Genomic DNA, 20,784 nt, shown 5'->3' with positions numbered 1-20,784 from the left:
AGTGGCATTGGGCATACGGACATGAACGGCAACACGCAAGTAGTCCGGTGGATCTTATTTGTTGCATTTCATTGTATTGGAGCTGTATTTTATATTGTGGACCCACACAAATTCTATAGTTGAAGAGCGAATTGTGACATCATCTTTCGAGATGGAGTGTCTACTGAGTCTCCTCTACGCTTCCTTGAAGTTAGAGCGGGACTCTTCTCTGTGACAAACAAAAACACACGTATCACAATTACTTTATTCACAAAATCGAAACAAGAAACGAAGAGTCAAATTTAATTGCAATCTGTTAATCTGAAAATGTTAACTAAAATAAGAGAGAGAATTTTTACAATTCTTACACAGATGTTACCATCCAAAAAGATGATTATATTTAAGAGACAAATATATGGATAATCAGAATATGATGTTTTTTGAAAGAGTAAAACTGAAATTGGCAGACCAGAGCATTTTTGATTGAACTTTGCCTTTGATTGAGGATTTCTGCGAAGGTTGCAGCACTAAAGTAGATAGGAGACTGAAAAATGAAAATTAGATTGAGGCTGTCATGGGCGTAATAGACGACACTGAAGCAACGTCGATTCATAATGACGAACTATGTATTAGCTTAAAAACACCACATTTTCGAAGAAACTAGCATAGGTATATCAATGAAGTCATGACAGGCTGCAACGATAGATACAATATCCACGATCCCATATAACCTACCGACCTAACAATGTTGATAAGTTAAATTTCGAAGATCCCTATCAGCTTGGCTAATCATGTCACCTACTACGCCTTTCTGCAGCATATGTTACTTATATTTTGTTCTATTGTTTCATACAAATATAAATCCTACGGTCGTGAGTACCAACGAACGCGTTCATCTTTCACTGATTTATGCACGTTGATGTCTATATTTTTGCTGATAACAATGAATTAAACCGGTCGCAAGATCATTTGGCCCGTATCTGTTAGATTTTTTTGCTTTTTTGCATGTTTGTGTGATACAGTTTAATATGGAACCTCAATAGACAACGCAACGGGGAGCGATGACACATTTTATAGTAAGAATGACAAAACATTTTAGTAATCAAGTTTATTGACGCTTCGTATAACTCCATGCATATAAAAGTTCTGGTAATGGTCTGTCGTATCTTCCATATCGTAATTTTTCTCGATGTTTAATCAACGCCCAAGTAATCTTAAGTTGAAAATTTGACACGAAAACAGCGATCTACCGGTTAATATTAGCCTTGACTTTGTATTATTATACTGTAATAATGCATTTGGGCCACAAATGTTTCACAACTTCTATAAATTTCGTTAGCTAGACAGCCTGTTCTTGCTACCATCTACATGAACGTTATATATATATATATACTACTCATGTGTCGCCTAGGTTTTGTGTTATCATCAATAGTAACGTCGACTCTATTTAGGTTAGTATTATGCTTTGAGAGGTTTTCAATTGAGCTTGTTGTTGTTGTTGTTGTTGTTGTTGTTGATATCGTTTCCCCGTTGCATTTAACGATAACAATAAATCGCGTACCGATCAGAAATAGTAACAGTGGGAAGAAGACAAACGATTTGAAACGGTTAGAACGTTTAGCTATATATATGAAGATAGAGAGAGAAAGAAAACACACAGACTCGCCGGTCCCTACATCCTACTCACAAAAAAAGGACACTAGACATTTTTATATGTTAGGTTAGATCTAGCCTACTTTAGCGTGTACAATATCTATCTATAAATTATATATATATATATACTACAGCCGTTACCTGTAGTTAGTGGCATGATAAAATAAACAATAATCATGAATATCATTATTAGCTCTATACACGAACCTACAAGTAGATGCTGCGAAGCAGCATGGATTGTGGATTGACGCTTAACGGCGCAGGTAGACACAAAGGCCAAACAGAACATCAGCGAAGAACAGGAATTATATTAGGTATATAAATGGAAAAGGGGCGAAATAAATTATCAAAGTTTTCCGTCAAACACTGATATATTACTAGGGGGCGAAATGATTCTCCATCACCGACTGCCAGCTCCTTGCGAAGAGCGTCACTCGCAGTATACACATTACTAATTTACTCAACTGATTTACGAACTCGATTAGGAGATGTCTTTTCCAAAGCACATGGTAAGTTTTTCGTCTTTATTTGCGGGTTGACGGCAACGCGTTTAACGTATGAAGACCGCACTCCGTTCGATGTTGCCGTATCATACGTACCGCTATAATTTTATAATGTACTTGTTGCAGTACATTGATCTGTTGTTTGTTTTGCAGTATTTTAGTCGTTTGTTTATATCATTGTGCTGCTGCTTTTCGTTTCCTGAATGTTCTTTTTGGCGCTTTCGCGCCTCACGTATTTCTCTTCGTGGTGCCAAGGAGTATTAGTTTGTGGATACTTAAATATTTATATGTGTTCGTATAGTCTCGCATGCATACGGACAATAGTGATGGTGCATTGTCAGTTCATCATCCGTTTATCCTGTAAATGGTGAATGTGCGTTTACTTGGTAATTTCACCCTACTATTTTCCGTCTTTTATTATATCAATCACATACGCTGCTGATTTCAATGTTATGTACGATCACACGTGTTGTCTTTGTTGCTTATATAGAAGCGCCGCTTCGCGCTTCATTGTATTTATTTCTGTTGTTTCTAGGTTGGGTCCTACAGAATTTTCAGTTCCGGGACGTCGTAGAATGACGCGTGACGCCGAAATCGTGTTTAGACCTTCGTTAATTTTGGTGAAGGAAACAGGCGGGAAAGAGCCTTCCAACATAGAGCATATTCAATACTTTTCATCAATCACCTTTTCACATCCCCTGAGTTAACAGCTAATGAGATAACTTGTTCTTTTCTTTTTGTACAGCTCCAGAAGTCCGCAATAAGGAGCTCACTTTGGCCTATGCGGTTCTCTTTATCCCTCTAAACGAAGTGATAGTTGGAGGACTTTGATGAGAAGTCCGTTGTTTCGAGCGACGCATGCACGCCGCCAGCATGACGGTGGCCAAATATTCTCCGTCTTACGCTGGCCTGCCGACGCTATCAGTAGCGTCGTCTCCATTTTTTTCGGCACCAGTTGATATCCACAATAGTTCACATGACGTCGTTGTAACCGTCACCGTTTGACGGCCAGTTGATTGGGTGAGGTATCAAACCATCACTAGATTCACGAGGTTTCTATTGCCTCTTTGGTTTCTTTGGTCTTTTCTTCCTGGATTACCTTGATCCAGTACGCGTAGTTGTCCTGCAATGACACCAGCCGCAATGGAAGACAATGAAATGACAGAGATGGGATTATAAAAAGGGCATGGCGGTACGCGTATAATGCCATAAAAATTAACGTCTGTAATGAACAACGAGAAGACAATGAGAAGGATACTTGATTTGTTAAATATGTGATGCCAAGCGGATTTGAACATTTCACCTGGTCCTCTTCATTGCGTAGCCTTTTCGGTTACATCGTCAGTGGAAAAACGGAACGGAATGGTTGGTTTGATCAAATCTATGTAATAACAGTCATTGATGAGTCAAATGTATTTTCTTTTAAGCTCTTTAATAGGTTAGTGCTACTTTTTGAAACATTGAGGAAGAGCTGTAGGACAAGCAACGGCGGCATTAAAGGCAGCACGAAAGCTAGGAGGTAAGCGAACTTTTTTTGTCACCGCTGCAGCCTGTCCGTATTTTTCCACTTTTCGAACCTATCGCTCCGAGTCCTTCTAAGACGTTACATTCTAAACAACAATATAAGAAGAATAGACCTGGACACTGCGCAGGGCATCGAGAATGACAAGGGCTCTCACCGGCAAAGGTTTGTCAACTAGCGATCGCAATGACAAAGAACTTGTTTCTCGATTTTGACCGCAGGAGACGTTTTTTGACGGGCTATCTATGTATGTAGCAAATGGAGAGCAATGTTTAAAGGTAAAAAAAAGCAATGATGCAATAAAGAAGAGCGAAAAAGTTAAGATTGGAGGCCTAATACGTAAAAGCTTTATATTTACTGTCGAAACGTCTATACGTTATACCAAAACAGTGACTAACTGTGGATCATTACTGGCAATGATAGATGATTTTGCTTTGCCTGATCACCTTGTTACTCTGTAACTGGAGAGCAACGCGTACTGGCTATTTCCGTTATCAGGAGGGGCAAAAGTCGGGTCAAGTCGTTGGAGTTAAACTGGACTGGGCAGGACTCAGGAGTAAGGAAGAGAAACATACAGGCAGTGTCGGACAGAATAGCCAGTATATGCGAACAGTAAAAGGCGGCCGTCAGTATTAAAAATAGCTTGTATATTTCTTATACACGAAATGACCAGGGCCTCCTATGTCCCCAGCGCCCTTCTTCGCGCACATTGCCTGGGAGACCTACGTGCAAACTTGATGAGATGCAGCTTGGTTGGCATTTAAGCGCACAGCAGATATCTATGGAAAGGGCAACAGGAACAGCCCATGCTCTACGTAGCGCATACCAAGGCATAATAAATTTTGTCTCAATAAACTAAAACTAATCGATAATACCCCTGAGGATATATGAATGATTCAAATACCTGCCTATTTAAGACATAAACGAACCTGTAAATGCTTGATCTGTATACATTCTACGCGATTGTTAGCACTAGCTTTCACACCGTCTTTGAGGTCCATCGATGCGTTTGGATGATTTCCTGCAAAAGGAATTGCGAGAAAAGACCAGTGAAAAACTAAATTTAGCTTGAGTTTTCTGGTTCTTGTATTATCAAACCTAGATTATTGATTCTGATAAGATCATGGCCTTGGCAGGCTTTTCCTATTTTTCGAAGATTTCCTTACTTTTTTCACGGATAAGAGCCGTCACTGTGCAGCAATGCAATTGTCTAAAGGAAATTATTTTGCCTAAGTTCAATTTTCGACCAGTTTTCAGTTATTCAGAGCCATATGATGTATGCTCGCAGGAGTTTTTATCAAGCATTGTTTGTTGGTCGACTATGTATCCTGCCATAGTTAAATGTAGGAAGAAGCCGCACTGAATTTTTAAAAACGTAACATAGTTGCTTAATAGCATATTTGTTAATCAAAGCAAACAATGTTTTCTCTTCCTAATGGTAACTCCTTGTTCGCTACCTATAGATAGATATAATGTTTTTGAAATTGTGGTAGTATAATCTATCAATACGCCCCCAAGTTAAATTGTCCGAGTTCTTTGCTGTTAACTGTTGCTCTATTGTCATAATAATTAATGGCAATGGTGATAAAGCGGTCATATACTCGTCAATGCACTTTCCTCCGATATCATCCGTTTAGCCTACGCCTACTGTTATTTACACGAGTGCGATTATAATCTGTTTACATTCCGCTGTCTAGTGGACCCTTGTCAAACAGTTAGAACCTTCCTTCTATGTCAAATGCGTCCATGCTCATTGCCCCCTCACCCATATCATATGAACATATATACATAAGCCGTATTATACCATCTACTCTGTGGCACTGAATATTTTTATCTCTCTCTTCCTCTCACAGACTCCTCTTTTTTTTTGTTTTCATGAACGATGCCACGAACTTCCGACGAAAGCGCCCCCAACTTGCCTTACGGCATGCTTGCAGTTTTGTCAAGCACATGCTTGCGCGTCCGTTGAGGAGAAGAAAGCTGATTCATACCTCGATTTGGATCTTACTTGACGACGCTGCTTAAAATATGAGCGGACGTATTTGACAACCATTGCTCTTTACGTGACCTTTTCTCTTTGCGTAACTTTTTTAACTGCTTTTACTGTAGATCGATCTTGGTTTTTCCCTATGCTCCTTTGCCATTGTCAGGAACAACGACGACGCTACCAGGATGAGCGATGACGATAACACGAAAGCGAGTGGTATCGCATTTCTTCGGGATGAACGGAGAATTACATATAATTGTATAACGGTCAGCGCATTGATGTAGATTTCGTGAAAAATGAGGGCAAAACGAATAACAGCGACAACGTCAACAGTCATCGCATTCGCGACAACTCGTCGTAAAATCGTCGTCTGCCTCCGCTGCCGCGATCCTCATAGCAAACCAGCAAATACATTAGGCAGCTGGTACTACGAGTGGTACAGTTTGTTGAGGCTATAAAAATTTAGAATAATATCAGAAGAAGCAAGCTACGTCTACAGGTTTCTTTTGCTGCTTACAAACGCAGGCTTGCCAGAAACATAGTCTTCTCGAGTAGAGGGAGGCAGTATTTGAAAGCTCGCTATGTGATTGGTCCATAACTGTATAATATAAACATACGTACTTTGACGTCCATCAGAATAAAGATTCTCTAATAGGTTTCAAGTTGTATGTCCAGCACGGTAAGGTGTCAAGAACTATCCGTAAACAATACTACCTACCTAGTACAAGTAATACCTTGCAATGCTACAATGCGTGTAATTTGAACGGTAAATAAACGTGAAGCTGAACTGAGCTGGGTTGAACTCTACTAAACTGATTGGTATACTTTAATCCTTCATTTATTGTATCGTAGCTACGCAGAAGAGGGATTTTCTTTTGGCAGTTACCTCGGCCCATGTTCAACCTTTTCAATTAGGTGGGCTACAAGGGGCATACTCTATTCATTTGACAAAATTTCTCTTACTATACTTTTATTATGCTAATTACTAAAAACAACAGATTCTGACTGATTAGTATTTATGCCATCCACAAGTGCCAGCTGTTAGAAGTTTAGTGCTGATACAGTTATAATTACCGTTAGTTGCTTCTTGAGCGGAGACAACCCATTTTCCCGGCAAGAGGCCGGCGACAGCGTACGCATTACATAGTGGAGCCACTAGGTGATTGATGAAAGACTCTTGCAGTTTTGGCATTTGAGGTTTAGCACGGTCCATGAACGGTGAGATCGGCAGACCTAGACTTGCTTCTTCATCACCCTAACGAAAACACATGAGGTATAATACAGTATTGCAGGTTCGATAGTTAGCAGCGCGTAGATGGCATCTAGAAAACGTTAGCCAATTCTAGAGAGAAAAACGTGTTTACGTTTGTCTCTCAATTCGACCATGCCTGCCGTGTACTATGTTATTCAACCAACGACCCCTGGTTTTCTCAGTTAGCGGTTTCGTTATGCACCATTGGCATCGTAGTAGAACTACGCCTGGCTAATTTCTACGTTTACATCCAGGTACCTGAGTAAATAAAAGTCTGCAGCAAACTTTCGAAGGCCTCGCAAATCTTTTTTAAGTTCTATACCTTAGATCAAAGATACTAACCGGCTTAAACGTCGCTGTTTAAATTTGGAAGCGCATTTAACTTAACACAAGTTCATGTCTACCCTAATTATTTTTATTATTATGTCTTAAACACATATTTATGTTCTTGTCTTGATTATCTCTAATGCTATTTTTCTAGGCCATTTTAGGTCATCGAGATAGAGGCCGAATGGCCGGAGGTTATATGCACCACGTGTGTGAACCATGATAATTCATAGGCTATAATAATAAGGAAGGAATAACAAAAAGCCTGAGAGCTATATGGGAGATTTAAAAAGCCACTTGAAGGATTAAAACATAGTTGACCATATTAACAATAGCTTGTTTCTGTACAAGTGAAGTCTCTGTACCATTGTTGTAGTCACCGTCTAAGTAAATTCAACGTCGTGATAAGGATCTACTTAAATAAGTCCTATTCTGTACCTGTTCATAGAACTCTTCGCAGATGCGCTCCATCCACCGCATGTAGAGATCTCTTTTTTTGCAAGGTCCATTGATATCCGAAAGCTTGATAGCCATTTCCAAAACGAGTAATCGATCTGCTTCATCATTCCAGTTGATGCCGGCGCTCTCCTCAAGATTTGTCTAAAAACGCAAAGTAAAAAATGGCGCTGGTAGAATTTTTGCTATGAACTGATTTAGCTTCCTTATATATAAATAAGACTAGCTTAATTCAAAATCAATGATCGATTTCAATTCGTGTATTCACCTGAGGTCAATAAAATATGTGTTTTTATTTAATATATTTTAATTACGTTCTTAATCGTGATTTGTACGAAAATATCATTCATTATCGATTTTGCAGCTGAACTTTCCATTGTATCAAAACATTCTAAGTGACTCATGTAATTACTGCTAACTCTGCAAAGCTGTTCATAAAAAAAACAGGATGTTATTAAGCAAACGTTTTAAATTAGTTATCTGCAGGAATTTGTAGCAAATTCCCTAAGGAAAGTACTGACCTATTGGATGTCGGCTTGATAACAATCAACGTTAGTTCAGACTCTTAATGATCTATTGTAAACATAAATTACACATGGGATTCGATTTTTCTTAATATAATATGATATATTATTATTAATTATCCTCATTAACAGACATCTCTGCGTTCATGCTTGCGCTTCATCAAAAGGCAGATAGGTGTCTCAATAGTTTTAGTAGAATTTAGTAAGTAATACAACAGTCTTCGAGAGTCGGAAGGTAGACACGATGTAGAAAAGAATGAGACGAATAGCTGTTTTCTTTTTTAGTTTTTAAGCTGTATAATTGACGATTATGTACACTCAGAGATTATCTGAGAAATGGCATTTCTATATAGTTCTGCACATGGCGGAAGAAATCGCGCTATTATTTTATTTATAAAGCACAAATCTTAGCCTTTTTATTCATGACGGCGGTGCCTGAACTATCTTCCTTGACACACACGTACTGTGTCTTCTTTGACTTTTCTAGTCTGGGCCTTTATATGAGCATAAACACCGTCCGAAATATAACCTAGCTTTCCAAAGTAGAGTCAAACATAAAAAAAAAAAAAAAGTTTTTGTTCTATGGTTGTCTGACGAGCTTTTAGTTACATTCGCACCAGGACGGTCAAAGGGGTCACACATCCTGTTAGCGTACTACGTCGGCAGAATGAGCAATTATGGCTGAGTATTTCGGATCCATTCGTTGTTCTACCTTCAGTTATGCACTACACATGCAATATTCCCAACAGATGAACCGCTAGCAGCCATACTTCAACGTGGCAACACCGAAGAAAAATGAGTTTCGGACCTGTAACAAATAAAATCGAGCTGTATTTGTCCCCATCTTTGGTCCGTCCCTGCGTTCCGCAAGGTTTATTTGAGACAAATTTGAAGTTGTTTTGGCTACAATAAGGGCTTCAGGAGGCGACTCTTAGATGCTTCGCTATTTGTGATCGGCGATGGAGCCGCGAAGCTGCTAAATGAATCTGTCAACTTTGTGCAGTGAGCTTCCCGTTGTACTCCACAATTCTTCTTGGAAAATCGGCTGCTTTTGCATCTTTAGATATCTTTAGGTGTCTCAATAGGGTAAACTAGGCCTAATCGAGTACTTCGCAGGTGCTCCTGAGTCTTTCATGAGAAATATATTTTCACTATTGCTTATTATAGAGGAAGAAGCGTGACTCAATTAAACAACTGATTGGCTTTATTTTTACAAATGAAGTTATAATTAGTGAGCTTATTGGTCGATATAATAATGTAAGTTATCCCCTGACAAAACTGTATTTGTCTTTGCTGAAATGGCAACGTAGCACATGCGCTTAGAGTAACTTGTAAGGTTCAAGGGACGCGTATTTGGCTCTGAAATAATCGCTGGAATCCACACGAGGTATTATCTATTGCTGCCTTCATTCTCCGGAATTTTTCAGAGAAACGAATTCATTTGGCCTGTAAATAATTACTCGTTGTTATCAAACCGGCAAAAGCCTACGTCTGTTGTATCAAGTTTGGCCTCATATAGTACCTCATTGCCATCGACTCTCTGAATTACAGCCGCTTTTCTTAAACAAGCATCGTAGATAAACATAATTTCAATACAAAGCCAGTTACACTAATGACAAACACTAACTACAAAATTACCACAGTGATCTAATGATAATAATAATAACTGTTTTAAATAGAGCATACCTAGGTTAATAGAGACTATATACATATATATATATATAAAAGAAACATCTATAAGCTAGCACTCTTTATTACCTTAGCCGTGAATTCGGCCAGAACTTCGAAGTGCCTTTTGAGGTCGGTGGCTAGGATACATTCAATGACCACATAACGAAGCTTTTTAAATTCTGCCGTTTCAAGGTTCTTCAGGAAATTGAAGTCTGCCTTCGAAAGCAGCAGGTTCCATGCGGCGGCAGCATGATGATTCTCCAGCACAGACCTAATAGATAAGTCCAAGACGAGGATGAAGCAGGAAAACATTCATTGTTTACCGATATTATTGCGCTTTCATCACGTGTACTGATGCTAATACGTACGCATATGGCGCGTACGTATTATTCAAATGCCTTCAATAAAAAAAAAAAAAGGTGCATGGATAAAAAAGCATTTTTGACCCGGCTAATTTTATATATTCATAACTTATTTAAAACGTACAAAAGTTACTCAAATGAGACGAAAAAAACACCGTATCAGCCACTGTACTTACAACAATATTATAGAGTCTTTCTTAGTTTCTTTTTCTTCAGAAATTGTAATCTAAAGCGTGAACGGTATGTAAACCCTTTCAACTTTAACATAACGAAACTATCATTAGGCGAATGCTCATAAACGAATAACATGTGGGTGTGTTACTTAGGAACTGCTTTATCTACTTGAAACAGAGAACTTGTGGTTGGCTATTACAGCGCTCTCAGATCAAAACATTACTGTACAAATAGAACAAAGTGTTCATTTTCCCAATGTCTAATAACACTGAAATTAAATCCCCAGAATAGACCAAAGCTCTGACCAAAGATTCCCCCAAAATCAAACTATAGGAGAGATAGATACAGAAGGACAACTTCCGAAAATAGTTGTCATTTACTCTTGCGCGCCTTCAGCGTTAGTTATTGACAGAACTTTTTCGAGCATTACTAGAGGGGATAGAGCTAAACGATGCAATATTAACAATATTCTGCGTTCAATAGGAGAATCGTGTGCCTGGACTATTATTATACCTAATGATGTCGTTTAAGGCTGAAGCCCACAGTGCATTTTGGCCTAGATATATAAACCTATTGTCCTACTTGGAACACGAAAAGTATTCTGAGTCCGTCTTCAAAAAGATGCAGGTAATCAAAAGGCAATAGCACTTGTCCGCGAAGGATTCGCTTACCATCTAGTCGGATATGTAGATCAACCATTTTGCGGAACAAGGATCGCTTACACCTAATAGATGTTGAATGTTTAGCCCCATTTATTAGACATCTAGCACCACCTGCACATACATCTAGTCTGTATTAAATTTTCATACACTTTATTGTTAATTGAACAGCATAGGTACAATATTTTGTGTATACGGGCTACTTATTAAATTCACAATACCTCTTGCACGCCCATTCAAAAATCCCTGTCTCGTTCAGCAGGAACGTACCAGGTACAAACGAGATATCAAAAGATACGATCACCAGTTAGCTTTTATTTTACCCAGATATTTGCGCCAGTTATGCAAGGGTCATATACTGTGCTAAAAATTGGGCTCATTTATAAGCTTCATAGAGATTACGTGCAACTATAAGTACTAAGCATCAAGTATGAAATAGCAAATTTAGCTATCGAGATATACTATTTGAAAATACTGAAGATACACAGAATACTTCACTTACCTGTCATTATAGAGAATTGCCAAAGGTGCGTGGGTCGCAACAATAAAGGCATTGGTTCGTCCAGGATGTTCGAAATCGTGCATTGCGGCCGCTATGTATAAAGCCAATAGCTCGAGCGGTGGTAGATTCGAAGCGATGATGCCGTACGTCAATGCGTTTTCGTCTAAATACAAACCCAATGTAAGCATAGCGTGCATATATGTATAGTTATGTTACATAGTGTTATTTTACAGATACATGTTTGCCGTCTAGCAATTAATGTGAGCTTGTAATTGTTGTTTTTGTTTACTAATGAAATTTTCATGATGTAATTCACTGTGTGCCCTTCTTATTGGATTTGTAGGTAATAAATATATTACAGATTGATTGCATTTTTTTTTTGCGTTTGTGTTTCTTGGCGCTTTCGTAGAGCGAGTCGGAAGTAATTTTCCAATGAAACAAGCCATGCTTTGAATTAAGGTTTCGCTTTGTTTCATTACAGGAAGTCACATGGCCGCAATTTATTGGCGATTTTAGTAAATAGACCGTAATTTCTGACATGGAAATATTTATTCTATATTATTATTCTATATTATTATAGTTATATACGATGGCCAGTAAATTATCTCGGTTTGGGAGGCAGTAAATTTTTTGTTGTGAAAACGTACTCTGCCCATACATACCGATGTATACCTTTCTACGAGTCTGCCTTTTGACCGCTCGTTAGGTAAATCTTGCTTGATGTTCGCAGGAAAGCACGACGTCTATAGAGCTTTCGAGATGATGTTGAATAACCTTCATCCCTTCGTGTCGATAGGAGTAAACACTAATGTATTGTTTAACTATCACTGACTAATATATTTAGATCAATTTGTTGATCATGCTGAACTAGCTAAACGCGTCTCAACAGCTGTGATCGCAATGACCAATCATTGCTCCAAGAAGGCACAGTATCGTTGCTTGCAAAATAAACCCATGCACGTCTCTAGTGGCCCCCAGGGAATACCATTATAAAATAGGAGAACGGGAGAAACATTTACAATTTAGAACAAATGGAATAGGTGCGGTCTATTCAAAGATATAGTCTGATTACACAATGACGTAGGAGATGTATAATCCAACAGATGAACGATTTCGTAAAGGTCGCTGAAAAGATATCAACGCGCTTAATTGAAAAGTCACCTTTTTATCCGCACCTGTGGATATTTTTCAATCCAGTCTTTTGTCTAGCTGCATATCTAAACTAGGTATCAGTGAGTGTTTTACCCATCCTCACCATATTACCAAATCTCGCTGGAGGCGTGATGAAGTATATATATACTTTCATTGTTTTGACCAGTACAACACCCATAAAACAAAGCAAAGACAGAACGAAAGCCCGGCGTATTACCATCAAGCCACTTCAGCTCGTCTTATATTTTCTATATCGTATACACTCACTTAACACATTTCCCTTCTAGACAATCTAAATGCCGTAAATCGCTAAAAACGGATTTTTCATCGTGTTTTCTTTTATGATCACGTACTGTCGACACCTAAACGGACGCCAAATGCACAGTGACGTAAATTCGATTAGTTATTTTCGCACCTCAATTGGGCGTATAATATCAGCTTCTCTAGCGCGTGACGGAAAGTTTTCCAACGCTGAGGTATCTTCATTATATCAGAAATTCGAGTAAACTCGAACTTAAATGGGCAATGTCGGTGGACAATACTGTTTGGTGTCACTCACTGGGAAAGCGCGTGTACGGTCACCAGCACATTCGACCTTAAAGCCCTACTTTCAGTTTTCCAAGTTTCTCATTGCTTCCCTTTGACAAGATATGAAAGATCTGCTATTGAAAAGAAACGAGACTGTCCCGAACATTATGGCACCTGCTTGCGGAAAATTCAACTGGTTCAACTAAGCTCCAAGCAACGCTCGGACGCTAATGATCCTGCCTGCACCTGCAACGTGCCCTACAAACTACTTGTAGAAAATACATTGGACCTTGAGCCGACTGGGGCATCATTAATCGCTCCATTCGTGGACTCCCGCAAAATACAACGGGAACTTGCGTACGTAAAGTTGACTTGTACCTGACACTGCAGTAGCAGAAAAAACACGCCGATGGCCTCGGGCTGCCCTAAAAAAGCTACAATGAGTATTCTTCAGCAGAAACATGAGTATATAATTTTTTTCCAAGAACTACAAGGATCGTTAGTGTTACACATAAGAAGATGTAAAGAAAAGAAGCAAGAAGGACCTCCTCAATATATTTCAAATGAGTATGATAGTTGGTATGTCCTGCTCAAGCCAGTTTTTTCCTGATTAGCACGAGGGTTGACATTGCCAGCCAGGGAAATGTTAAACTTAATTTTGCCTGATCGATCCGATTGAATTATAGGGTTTAACAAATTACCGAGTTGATTTATGCTGCATATCAAGACGCCACATCGCTTAGTATAAGCCGCGAACGGTAGTTCAAGCAAATTTATGCAATAGATACAATAAGTACGTATTTAGCAAAAACGTAATCTGACTTGAGTATTGACATCGGTAAGCGCCATGCCTTAATTCAATTTATTCTCGTATATTGAAATTTTTTTCAATATTTAATTACTATCGAGTGAATTCGAAGGCTGTAACAGGTTCGAAAAAAACAGACCCCACAACCCACGACCAACTGAATAGAGTAGCAACCTCAAGTTTCTTAAGAATATTGTATATACATAGCACGCTCGGTCAAAGCGCTAAGTACTCAGCTCGCCACAGGTGGTCACCTTCTCAATTGCGAAAACTAATTGAATCATCGTCACAATGAGAAATCTGCTAGGTATTGAACGTTAGAATGATGAGCCCATTTTTACAGAATGATTCTAGTGAATAATTAATTCACTCAACTGTGACACAGTTAACAAAAATGATATACGACTTACTCTTTCATTACGTGACAGATTATACGCTGCAGGCGATAACCGTATAGAATCCATCGTCATACGATTTATTGGGTACTCTGAGGCGGTAATTGTACCCAGAAAGCGAGTCTTGTATTGTTTAAGAAGCTAAGCGTCTAGACAATACTGTGCACGTAACGAACGAATAGGCTTTCGAATAGCGAACATCTTCAACTGCACGGACCTACTGCGGGAGCAAGCGCTATGTTCTTGCCGGTCCCTGGTAGTCGAAAAGATTACAGTCTTCCTCCGTCGTTAACGAAATCTGTGTTAATTCTCAATAAAATAGCGGTAACAAAGTCAAAACAACGTCATCGACTTTCCAACACGAGTATCAATAGAGTTTGAATAAAAATCTATTGAACTGTCACAGTACGACAATCGCCGTTAACGCCGGGTCGTTCAAATAGCATATTTAAATTTTACCGATTCTGTTGCGGGAACTGCCCAGGCCCGAATTTTTATCGTAGCAAGTGAACATGGTCCTGGAGTCAATGTAGAAGCACGTATGAAGACTTCCTGCAAGTAGAGACCCTATTTTGTCGACTACGGCCTTCCGCTGATGATTAATTCATCATTATTTGGTAAAAGCTTGCGGGCTGACCGAATCGAAACATGTTGTTTTAGTTTTTTATTAGCCTGACTAGAGACAATGCCTTCATACTAGGATAATGTTTTTCTTGGGATGTAATGGGGTTCTGAAAGCCTCTTCGTATGTTACATTCATACATCTTGTAACAAAAAACGGTCTACTACCTAACTAAATTGCGAGTTTTAGCCGTAGTTACAGAAAATACCATAAATGAAATGTACGATAGGAACAAATGCGTCTCTGTGTGGGTTCACTGGCTGTTTTCCGTTGGCGGAGTAGAAACAAATTACATTTGAATTGTACAGGTCAAACCAAGCATCTTCATTGTAACTGATAGGTGGTATCCAGCTAAAAAAGCTTTCGCTTTAGGACGTCAACGTATGCTGCATTAGCTACAGGACTAGACATATAGTGGCAGAGATGATGTCTTTACTATGTGTCAATGATATGAAAGTTCTTCATTTATGTTTGCCCATTTATATAATCTTCAAAGGCTTACTTTATTGCTGCTCGGCTATAAAAAGATCCGTGTAGCAGCGTAGCTTGACATAGTTGATAATTTTGTCATAGCGTTATGCGTTCGCGGATCTGAGATCAAATCTTTGCTGTTATGGTATTTGTTTATGCTTTTGGTGTTACATAACTGGGATTGCTGATAGTTTCAGATGAATTACAGATCAATTAATGTCTATTAGGTGACATCAGATAGGTAGAGCTAAATGGGTGAAAGGAATTATCTCACTAAGATTAGTTAGAGGTCGGAACGACTGAGTTTGAATTTGTTATCAAAACACTTAATGATCTCTTAGCTTACCCTTTAGTTAGAAAAGAATTCTGCAAAATCTCGATAACCTTGTTTTATAGAAAACTGAAAGTGAAGTAATATCATAAATTGTTGAAACTAAAAAATTACTTCCTTTTAAAAACACGCCACGTATAGTAATTTCGCCCTTCGCTTACCATCGGGTTGCGTCCGCTGGTATTCCTGAGCGATGCACAGATCCGAAATGAGCGTCTGTTCAAGCCCAGCGACAGGCTGTGTCGTCAAATAAAACACAGCATGTAGAACATCGGCAGCGTGCATCTTATTATGATACGGAACCTCACGGTAGCCACATTCTAGCGCATGTAGGTAGCAAAGAAGTTCTTTCTCTGGAATGTGGAACGCTTCCACTAGACCCGTACCGAACAAGATTCTATAGCACATCTGTAATATCAGACCAACAATCCAGTTAGTTAGGACGTCTGATAATTTCATACGTATTGTGTATGGCGTTCTCTTTACTGGTTTCTTTTTTTTTTGTCAATATAAGAAATTCTCTATTAAAAGGCATTTGTAAAGCTTCAAAGACCAAGAACATAACATAAATGACAAGCTTTTGGGGATGCGTCAGTACTAACTTCTTCTGAAGTTACTGCCTTTAGTTTCACTGGGATCACTAACCAATCAGAAAAAGAGAAACCAGATTTGTAATTAATTAATAAAGGCAAAGCAGGCGGTCCACACAGAGCCACGTTAGCTGCGCTTAATAATGCATACATATATATATATATATATATATATATATATATATGGTTTAAACATAGGTAATTTAAAGTTTTTCAGCAAACGAAAAACAAGGTGTTTCATTAGAATTCTAGTAATAAGTTAATTTTTTTATAAATTCAACATCACTCTTTGACATTCTCACTTCTGTTAACCAATTTATTCATCTCGTCAGAATTTTTTAGCCCTGGTCTTGCAAAATTTCTCGAATCAGTTTTTGAGACCCTCTTTACTGCCGAGTGTACAGTTACTAATTTTATTCTCTCATGATCTGAAATAATAGTAATAATCTGTCGGGGCAGGGTCCGGAGAATATGGGGGTGCAAAAGGACCCCCCCGCTCAAACTGTAGCAAAGTGCTCACAGCAAAATCACAATCATATTTGCTATGTGCGGCTTGGGCGTTGCCGCAGTGAAACAGTGATAAATCTATGCAGGAACCTGGCATCGCGGCTGAATGTGGTTTGATATCGGACGAAATACTGGGAGGTGATGAGCTACTTCCAGCGAGATGTTTTTTTGTGATTTTCACATGTCTGTCAATAATTATATGACTGCAGTTCATTATTATTATTATTATTATTTTTAGTTGTCTGCCGGTTGACTTCCTTTAAAGGTGCATTTGAATTAGCTCGTCGACTTGAGACGGCTGACCGGGATGGCGCGGATTCTCCAGTTCTACAATCTCATTCGAATTTTACAAACTAATTTTGGGCGATCCTCTTAATAGTCATAGAGTCCTTGATGTACACGGCATATGTACCCCGTGCTGCTCTGATAGCCGTTTAACTTTGGTAGAAGGTATCAAATATGTATTTTTTCGCCTGGAGGCTATTTTTGGGACCTCGACTGGACCTAAAATTTCGTTTACTGCATAATAAACGTAAAACGGATTTGCAGAACAAGAACGTTCTTGAGAGGTATATAAAAGTAAAGAAGCCGTGCAAAGGTAAAAACCGAAAGTACCTACATGAAGGTGTTATGTAGATGTGCTTGATCGTCCTGTTGTATATCTCATTGCATGCGGTTATGACCACATACGTGCTTGAAGGCACGTGTAAGTGTCTGTCAGCACCAGTCTACGTTCACTAATGGTTTTGTACTCTCATTTGGTCCTTCAGACCGACTAAGAGACTCTATGCTTGCCCTAGAAATACATGGTTGTTGATTTAACAGTGCTACTAGCACCCGAGAGTATTTGAGTTAGTAATATTCTAACCAGCCAATAATACTAAATAGTGTTTACACTTCACGACGGCTTGGAAGTCAAGGCAGCGGAGTTGAGTTGCGGTGAATAGGCCCTATTTGTTGCTTAGTGAAGTACCTATTACATTCAAAAGATTTCTTGCACAGGTAACTGAGTCCTGTCGGTCGAGCTGTTGACAAGCCTAACAAACAAGGGTCGCGATCGAATCCTACTTTTACAAAATTGTCAACATAAGCGTGCTTCGGAACACTGCGAAACTTCCTCGAAATGTTTGCCCTATCCAAATGTTTATTATTGTTCCCCTGATCATTATCGTCGTAACTATTGCATAATTTTAATAGTAGCTTGCCGTCGAATAGTAAACCTGCTGTCCCTAGCGCATTGCGAGTAACATTTATGTACTAGAGTGATGACTTACTGCGGCCTTAAAACGGCCGCAAGTTGTGATATATATTTATATGTACCAAGAATATTATTTTCTCTACTAGGTACTACTTAGGTTCGATTTATGCCTGCATGTCCCATAGGTTTATTGAGTTGCGATATCAACGATGCAGACCTTAGGAATGGTTAAATTATCCTTTTATCAGTCAGTATTCCGCGGTCAATTCCGTCCCTCTTCAGGATATTTTGTTTATAGATAGATAACGCCGCGCATATTGGCAGTAGACGAATTTTAGGGTAAGATTACGTCCAGTGGAACGAAACGTGTTATACGATTTAGATTAAACTCACCGACGAAGCTGAATGTATATGAAAATTTAATCCGGTTTGCGGGCATAAATATCTGTAAAACATAGGCTGTCATAACGAGCTACAATTGCAGGACGATAGAAGATCGCTTACAATATGTTGTCACTTATTTTCTTTCGATTTTGATGGACATGTTGAAAATCGTGCCATCGCCGATATGGGGTACAGCGCAGGGGTGCCATCACATCGTGCAAGTGCAACAATTCAAGCTGCATCACATGTGTGAGTCTCTGTAAGAATTTTTATCGTACTTTATCTAAGTCCATGATTCCATCTGTTCTTTTCAGGTGAGGCCTTGTATCAATCACCTTAAATTATGGTACATTTACCAGGTAACAACATCATGATCTCATCACGGCACCGCTGCTCAGGTAATCTATCCTAGACAATATGTAGAGACACATCCACAGCGGATGGACCTCTACGAGAATCCAAGGAGATTATTTTTTATCCCCTTAGAACGAGGTTGACTTTTCTTTGAAATATGCATTCTGTGAGCGCCCTGGCGAACTTCTCAAGTACATTTGATTATTATTGCAGTTGGAATACACTTTTCGGCCACCAAATATAGCGCATAAAAAGCTAGGGATGCTTTTATATCATGCGTTCAGCGAAGGCCGGTAACTGACAGGAACTTTGTTTCGCAAAACACGTGGCTCCATTCGTGAAGGAGTGCCATGCCAGGAAGTCGCAGGCGAAATCCGCACAAGCATTATTCGTAATTTTATAAATAGAATTTGTTTTCAGCTTCGAAAAGTTTTTACAAAGTAGAAGGAAGGAAGGAAGGAAGGAAGGAAGAAAGTTCGTATGTGCAACGGCAGAGTTATGCTGCGTTTGGTGGATACTCTATTTTGCGAGCAAGCTTAGACTAATCGATGCAGAGCACAGAATATTCTGCTAAAAGCGATGTTTATGATCGACGAATTGTTTAAATGCAATTTCAGTGATTGATCACGGCACTCATTTAAAGTTAGTTTCCAGTGAAAACACGCTACATCCTGAAAATGTACGAAAATTTCTATGACATCGATCATAGTTGAGCTACGGTGGTGCAGATCTCCACGAAATTATTTGCTTGACAATGTTACATTGACTATTTGAGGTGTTTCAATGCCACGCAGATTTAATTGTTTTCACCGGAAGTATCTGTTATCTTACGATAATGTTCGGCGAGTGCAAAGATATATAGATTAACCGGCTGACTTGAAGTCTAGAAGAAAAAACTTAAAAATAATCATTGCAGGTAGGGTTTTAGAGGTCTGAAAGGTGCCAGGCCTCGCTAGAGACATCAGGTTATATTTTATTTAGTTAATTTCCAATGCACGTTTTACTCAATCACTTAAATGGACGCAATTAGTTTTATCTAAGTAAGGAGGAAATGCGGGTCAGGAAATACTTTTTTTTTTAACCTTAGCTTTAATATTGGACGTTTACTGAAAAGACTCATGCCGATTCAATCAACCATCGTATTCGAGCTCCAATTTCGTTGAGCGTAACCTAGTAGATATACTACTCTTAGATGAACAAATGATTACATCTTCCATATCACGCACGAGTACTCAAAACAATGCAAAGAACATTATCACTGATCACATGCTTTCTTCTATGAAAATTGCCTTTTTGTATGAAGATGTTGTATTTATATGCAGATATTCGTGCAATTAGAAGGATCTTCATCACATAATGTGACTCTGGCACAGGGTCATGTGCAAATCGAGGCTCGTCTAGTTGGCTAGAGGGGGGTATGCATGCACACGACATAACGGTGTGGCAGGCCATCGTGAGCTGAAAAGAACGAGATATTGTTCGCTATATAACGACGATCGGTTGAATGTTTACGCGGTGCCGTTCTGATGACGCGGGTGACAGCAGCGAAGACAATGGTCGAGGTGGCAGCGCTAAGCTTGCCAAACTAGAGACATCTACTCGCGGTGATAACAAACGCTCGAGACTGGCCAGAGATCGTTACGGGCTATGATTGGTAGTAACCAGCAGACTATCCGAAGATGGCCGCTTGAGAAGCCATTCGAGCTGTTACTATGCTATGATCCAGCGAGCGCCACCCAGAGAACTAGCTGACTAAACGAGAGTTGTGCACATGCAGGAATTTCATTTCGAAGATTGATTCCAGTTGCTGACCGAGGTATTTTTGCGGTGTTTGCCTATTTTCAAAGCGCCGGCTTCAGTAGAAATATTCGCT

General features: G+C 39.2%; 1 protein-coding gene across 4 annotated transcripts in view; it reads right to left on the bottom strand.

Moving 5' to 3' along the window:
• Nucleotides 1–1,072: 1,072 nt before the first annotated feature.
• The window catches only part of LOC111246274 (cGMP-inhibited 3',5'-cyclic phosphodiesterase 3A-like), a 90,234-nt gene continuing 70,522 nt past the window's right edge, over nucleotides 1,073–20,784 (bottom strand). For 2 of the 4 annotated variants that reach the window (XM_022795588.2, XM_022795591.2), the window contains exons 6-13: nucleotides 16,040–16,286; nucleotides 14,914–15,006; nucleotides 11,572–11,734; nucleotides 9,962–10,145; nucleotides 7,662–7,823; nucleotides 6,719–6,899; nucleotides 4,587–4,678; nucleotides 1,073–3,258 (exon numbers count right to left, since the gene is read on the bottom strand). In XM_022795588.2, the coding sequence (XP_022651323.1) occupies nucleotides 3,181–3,258; nucleotides 4,587–4,678; nucleotides 6,719–6,899; nucleotides 7,662–7,823; nucleotides 9,962–10,145; nucleotides 11,572–11,734; nucleotides 14,914–15,006; nucleotides 16,040–16,286 (1,200 nt within the window). In that variant the 3' untranslated portion in view covers nucleotides 1,073–3,180. Of the gene's footprint in view, nucleotides 3,259–4,586; nucleotides 4,679–6,718; nucleotides 6,900–7,661; nucleotides 7,824–9,385; nucleotides 9,650–9,961; nucleotides 10,146–11,571; nucleotides 11,735–14,913; nucleotides 15,007–16,039; nucleotides 16,287–20,784 lie in introns of those variants that run through there. The other 2 variants (XM_022795589.2, XM_022795590.2) reach the window with 2 other exon arrangements.

The sequence above is a fragment of the Varroa destructor genome, unplaced genomic scaffold (genome assembly GCF_002443255.2).
Source record: "Varroa destructor unplaced genomic scaffold, Vdes_3.0 BEIS01000003.1, whole genome shotgun sequence".
Classification (NCBI taxonomy): domain Eukaryota; kingdom Metazoa; phylum Arthropoda; class Arachnida; order Mesostigmata; family Varroidae; genus Varroa; species Varroa destructor.
Note: the sequence above shows the minus strand (reverse complement) of the source record. Positions and strands in the feature narration are given on the sequence as shown.